This window comes from Phragmites australis, chromosome 4 (assembly GCF_958298935.1).
Source record: "Phragmites australis chromosome 4, lpPhrAust1.1, whole genome shotgun sequence".
In the NCBI taxonomy this organism is placed as follows: Eukaryota; Viridiplantae; Streptophyta; class Magnoliopsida; order Poales; family Poaceae; genus Phragmites; species Phragmites australis.
In genome coordinates, this window is record NC_084924.1 from 15,140,014 (window position 1) to 15,146,316 (window position 6,303).

The following is a 6,303-nucleotide window of genomic DNA, read 5'->3' on the forward strand; positions in this document are numbered from 1 at the left end:
GGTGCATAGCACATTATGCTTGCTACAATTTATCTTTACTGCAGAGCAATAGATCCATTCCAGAAGAATCAAGCCAACAAAATGGACCAAGGGCTCCTGTACCTGAAAGTTCATCAACTTCAAGAGGGAGGGTGTCCAAGATGGCTTATAGGAGATGTAGAGGTGTGGAAAGGGGAAGAGGGAGAGGAAGGCAGACTAGTACAGGCAAGGGGGTTGCACATATAATGCAATGGCTGGAAGCAGATGGCAGTAGTAATGGTGCATCAAAGGAGTAGGGCACTTGGTGGATGTGGTTCTTTTTGGGTGATATTTTGGTATTTTGGCACATAGACACACATGAAACTCTCGCTATAATTAATCCCTTTCTAAGTGACAAAGGTTTGTGCACTCGTTTTGTAAATATAGTGTATGGAATGCTTCTACTGTCTTGCTTCAATATAAGTGATAAAGATTTCTTTACTTCCTATCATAACATATAGATGTGCTGCATGTGCACTTGCTTCAGTTTATTCTTGTCGAACCATACAAATACATGAGCTCAAAGACAAGATATAGAACTGCACACATTGTATCAATCTTTGCATAATATTGTCACCATCAGTATTACAATCTGAACACATGCGATCTGTTTTTCCATAATATGAGCTTGTCTTAAACAACCATTGAATTACTTCATCTAACCAGGTAACTGAATCAGTGCATACATTTCAGATGGCATGTCAAAATACTTGTCATGGACTACCACGAAAATACAGTGCATGCATAGCCCTCTCAAACCCTCTTTGCTAGTACAAAAGTAAGCATAAGAAGAAGCACCACAATCACACTAGCTGATAGCATGAGCTACTTCTTGTACTCTTTAATCGATAATGCCATCTCCATGGCCTTCATGCGTTCCTGCATTCAACCTTCATGTGTTTCTACATTTCAACCTTCGGCTGGTTATTCTCTCCCTCTACCTGCAGCTTCTCCCTATGAGCCTCATACAATTTTGCAACTTGAGCATCAAACATCTTTCTAGCATGGTCGACAAAGAACCATAGCTGATCTATAGTCTTGCGCACTCTGTGAGGCCATTCCCCCATCAACCCACATCACAAAGTCACACTCATCCTCATCCTATAGGCATATGGACACAAAAAATCACAAGCAAGAACTCTCAAATAGCATAATAACTGAGCAAAAATTGAGTTGTTACCTCGTATGGGTAAGCAAGAAAACTTCTCCCGGTGTCCGAACCTTCCCAGGCCACCCTTCTAACTGGGTGCACCCCATGGTGGCATGTCAAGTTAGTATCTGTCTCCACTCCATAGTACTCTGAATCCTCCAAATAAAGCATCACCTTTGCACACAGACCACAATCCACCTCCTACATTTCTCAAGATTTATCCCCAAATAAACCATACACCAAAATTAGAGTACCCAAATTCAAGGAACAAAGCAACCTTCTTAATGCCACGAAATACCAAAACTTCACACAAGCTCTAACAAATCCGACGCAAAATGCTAAAGATTTGTCTTTCCTCCCAATCCCCCAAATCTAAACACAAAACCTGGTTCGGTCAGACTGTACCTTCACAACGGAGGTGCTGGACACGCTGACTTCCATGGCTTCACGGCAAGCTCGAGCCCTTGTCGTCGGTGCCATTGCCTTCTGCCCTGACCTAGCCTTGCTAGCAGGATCTTGCTTTCTCCTCTGTGGCATGTGAAAGAAAGCAAATGGTTATGGAGACTTAGATCGAGTGTTTCGCGCCTTAAATCTACAAGCAAGGAGCCTCGTCAGCCTGCAAGTGTGACACTCCTCTCCACGTCATCCATCTAGGTGAGGAGTTGCTGCAAAAAAACGTGGTTTTGTGTTAAATGGTACAAGGCTCTGTGGTTCTCTGCAAAATTTTCTATAACATGTGCGGTTTTGTGTTACAATTCTATGAGTACCTGGTGTTCCTCAAAATTTGCTCATTAATATTTCAAGTGTTACGCAAAAATCGTGCCAACAAAGTACTTATGAGAAAGCGCACATATATATATATATATATATATATATATATATATATATATATATATATATATATATATATATATTATATGCCTAGAATTAACTCTAGTTACTGTTGTGCCATCCTCAGTTATAATCTAAAAAATAGTAGAGTTGCAATCCGTAGGATATGGAGTTACAACCGGATATAAATAAAAAAAAATTGAGTTGCAATTACATTGTGGATGAACGTAACTCCTAATAAATTCCTTGCCTAGTGATGTACAATCTAAAGAAAACGATTGTAATCGTAGTACAATCTAAAATGTAACTCGTCAGCTTCTTGTGTTGCAATTATTATTTCTCGACATGCGGTTGTAACTGATCTACGTAGCAAATTATAACTGACAGTTGATTGAGTTGTATATATATATATATATATATATATATATATATATATATATATATTATGTGCCTAGAATCAACTCTAGTTACTGTTGTGCCATCCTCGGTTACAATCTAAAAAATAGTAGAGTTGCAATCCGTAGGATATGGAGTTACAACCGGATATAAAAAAAATTGAGTTATAATTACATTATGGATGAATGTAACTCCTAACAAATTACTTGCCTAGTGATGTACAATCTAAAGAACATAATTGTAATCGTAGTACAATCTAATATGTAACTCGTCAACTTCTCGTGTTGCAATTATATATTTCTCGACATGCGGTTGTAACTGATATACATAGCGGATTATAACTGACAGTTGATTGAGTTGTAACTGGAGGGTGGCGCAACAGTGAACTATGCGACTTGTCGTATAGATATACACACACATACATACAAGTTTTTTTTTTCAGGACATGAACAATGTATGATATTTGATTCTTTTTTATTTTTACATATATAATACATGCATAGATATGTGTACCACACATTTATACTTCTATATAATTCACCAGTTATAGTGGATCTGGACGATCTTCACCATACATCCGAGTTGATTAAACAGTTATTGTGCAAAATTAAACCCTGTTTCTCCTTCCAAAAATACATTTAATTTATCATTATTTACCTTCTATACTTAGACGCACTACTACAGAAAACCCTTCATTGCCGGCTCCAAAACCCTTTTACTGCTGGTTTTGGAGCCGGCAGTGGGCAACAGGTAGTGATAGTTGAGGACTATCATTGCCAGCTTGGTGGACCGACAGTGAAGGGGAATTATCACTACTGGCTGAAGGATTCAGCCTGCAGTGATTCGCTGGCATCACCTCCCGGCTGTATCCTTCAACTGGCAGTGATTTGCTGGAATCACTTCCGGGCGAAGGTTTGAGCCAACAATATTTTCCCTCTCCCCCTCTGCGATCCTCCTCACTGTCCTCTCTGTAGTCCCTCTCTCCTCAATCTCTCCATCTCTCTCTCAATACATGCATACAATGATACATATATTTACTATAAATTAATAATAAAAACACCTTCATAATACATAGTAATGAACACATATTACAAGTCAGGTATTGACAAACACACAAATATTACAAGTCACCCCCTGAAAAGTCGGTTGAGTTGAGCCAATCCAGTATCCCTCTACCTCTCCCGCGACGAGGACCGCATCCCCGCACTGACAATTGATGGTGTGAGTACACTCGGGGACGCCGGGGGGCCGATGGTGGTGGAGCGGAGGACCCGGCAACGCCTGATCGACAATAGTGTCACCTATGCTCTAGGCTCGCCGGTGTGTCAAAGACATCAAAGTCTGATGCCTGAACGCCTCTAGGTTTTGAGCCTTCGGCCTCCTCCGCAGCACATTGACGGGCCACCCTCTCGTCCTCCTCCTCCTGGGCGCATTTACGGGATACTTCTTCTTGCTCCTCTGCAGTGCATAGCTCACGGGCTAGCCTCTCATCCTCCTCCTCTTGGGCACGTTTACGAGACGCTGCTTCTTGTTCCTCCTTCACATCATCGTTGGAAATGGAAAAATCTACGATTTACAACTGAATAAGTGTTGGTTCTACGATATGACATCCATTGTGAGGATGACAAGTGGGACCTGATCCCACATGTCATTGACACACCGGTGGCATATCATAGAACAGGTAATGTCATTCATTAATATTGTGTCAATTGCGGAAATAGAATACGTTGTCAAGCCCCTTGGTAGCCTTCCTCCTTGTCGCATACTCTCTGCTAGAAGGTAAGGTGTCATCTGAAGGTCTCGCATGCGTGGACGTCACGATTGGTTCATGAAACTCACCGTTTGGGTTTATAACATGTTCCAATAAGAACCCAGCCATCTGTTCTTGAAGGGCATGCATTTCAGCAGGTTGTAACACACTTGTGCATAGTTTGGAGCGTTGCGTTTGAAGAATCGAAAGAATTAGTCCTTGAACACATGTAGAAACTGAAAAGAAGGCATCGATATATTATTTCATACATCAAGGTCATTGAACCTAACAGCGTATCTGTCCAGGCTGAATGCGTGCATGAAAGTAAGAACATAAAACATGCAGAGATTGTTGCCAGGTGGCTACCTCATACACTTCAAGAGGAAAGGATTCGTAAGTGGAATGAATTGACCCTTTTTATTCAGTAGGAAATGCAAGACATGAATATGTATTGTGTACCAGAAAGACAGTTTTTATAGCGTCCTCCTTCCTGCATGGAAAGTGGATAACACTCTTCTTGCGGTATCTTGTGTACGTTGTATGTGAATATGAATATCAATTAAACTTAGATGCAATCGTCGAGAAGATTAAATGATCGAGTTAACTTATTTAGCATGTTGATGAGGTGTTGGTAAGTTGTCTGATCTCTCTTTTGTGAGTCCAACACAATGATCTTGCTCAAGTTTGGGTGGATGACAAAGAGGATCCAATGAAAACTGCAGAATATGTCACCATAGCAAATTACTACTAGAATTGAGTTGCCCATAAAATGAGGACGCCCTTGCGCGCAAACACGTACTCATAGCTGTAGGGTAAGAGTATGAATTTCTTGTATTGGTGGTGAAGCAGACACTTCAATGAGTAGGCCTCGATGAAGTCTGAATTCTTCGTTACAAGTTTCTGGTTCACAAGGCCAGGATCGATGAATCCTACTTTCTTATCTAAGTCTTCTTCGTATGCTTGGATATCCATTCTACGAAAGAGAGAAGTTAGCTATGCAATTTCAAGGTACAAGATCATATAACGTGAATTATATGCATAAGTCACTTACAGAGTCCACACTCTAACTATAGCCACATCAAGGGCATCTTCCTTGTATTGTTCATACAAGTGCAGGAATTCCAACTAGAAGAAGCCATCCCCGTTGAGGAAGTATTCATCTTTGTATCTCACGGGAAACGCCTGAAACCCTGCCTAGACTGCTTCAAGTACCATTGATGTAATAGATGCATTTGAGTTGTAAGGTTTCTTTCTATATCTGGTTTGACCAAAGGTTTGCCCAACTCAAACAGCCATATAACATCTAACTTTGATATATCTTCTCCCACAGTAAGTTGTGCTAGTTCTTCTGCTGTTAATCTAGAAGAAGCCAGGAAGTCTGTAATGCTTGGAGCATCCTTAATGATTGGGCCTGGTTTGCTCTTGGCCTGCATCTTGCTGATGCGTTCATAGTCAGTCGGCAGCTTACTTGAAGTCGACCCCGTCTGTTTAGCTTTGGCCATTTTCATGAAAAAATTCAAAGCATCTTCGGGCACAACAGGCTTTAGTGGAGGTGGTGGAGGATTGTCGGAGGGTTAACTCCTGTCGCAGGGATCCTGAGGGACCCCTATTTAGAGATTCGGCCGGGGGGATGATTCTGAATATGTTTGCCGGAGAAATAAATGGATATGAATGCGATGGCTGGCGGGGTGGAATGATCTAGTGCGGAATGAAGTAAATGCACTGGGGGTTTAGACAGGTTCGGACAGTACGGAGGCGTAACACCCTACTCCTGTATGGATGCTATAAATATCCTGAGAATGTCTCTCAGGAATGTGCTAGTTACAAGAATGTTTGTCTATCCTAGAGCTTGGGGCTCCTAGTTCTTCGGTCTGTGTGTATCTGTTGGCTTTGGGTGCTCTTAGACTTCTCGATCTTCTCTACTTCCTTAACTTCTTCAACCGTGCAGAGCTTGTCGGGCTTTTTCAGCTTGAGCGCTTCAACTTGTCTTTGTCCGTGCTGCCGGCCGCTTTAAATACCCGCTGGCAGTAGCGTGTCCCGAATGGGAGGGCACGAGTTCCAAGGCACCATAAATGTAAAGTGCGTCATCATAGCCTCTGTGCGAAGTGACGGGGGTTGAAAACGCGCCCCGCGCCCGATCATTAGTCACCATAATGGC

General features: G+C 41.8%; 1 protein-coding gene across 1 annotated transcript; it reads right to left on the bottom strand.

Annotated features, from left to right (window-relative positions):
- Nucleotides 1–654: 654 nt before the first annotated feature.
- On the bottom strand, nucleotides 655–1,848 carry LOC133914231 (uncharacterized). The gene is made up of 3 exons (XM_062357362.1): nucleotides 1,574–1,848; nucleotides 1,199–1,369; nucleotides 655–1,119 (listed from the first exon to the last, which is right to left on the bottom strand). Exons 1-3 carry the CDS (start codon nucleotides 1,703–1,705, stop codon nucleotides 1,018–1,020), a joined length of 405 nt encoding a protein of 134 aa, XP_062213346.1. The 5' UTR covers nucleotides 1,706–1,848; the 3' UTR covers nucleotides 655–1,017.
- Between the last annotated feature and the right edge of the window lie 4,455 nt (nucleotides 1,849–6,303).

What these genes read in the sequence shown, in the direction of transcription:
- LOC133914231 (XM_062357362.1), bottom strand. Translation starts at nt 1,705, where the DNA reads ATGCCACAGAGGAGAAAGCAAGATCCTGCTAGCAAGGCTAGGTCAGGG. An exon ending in CCAGCACCTCCGTTGTGAAG is followed by an intron (nt 1,370 to 1,573) that starts GTACAGTCTGAC and finishes TGAGAAATGTAG; the next exon opens with GAGGTGGATTGTGGTCTGTG. An exon ending in TTCTTGCTTACCCATACGAG is followed by an intron (nt 1,120 to 1,198) that starts GTAACAACTCAA and finishes ATATGCCTATAG; the next exon opens with GATGAGGATGAGTGTGACTT.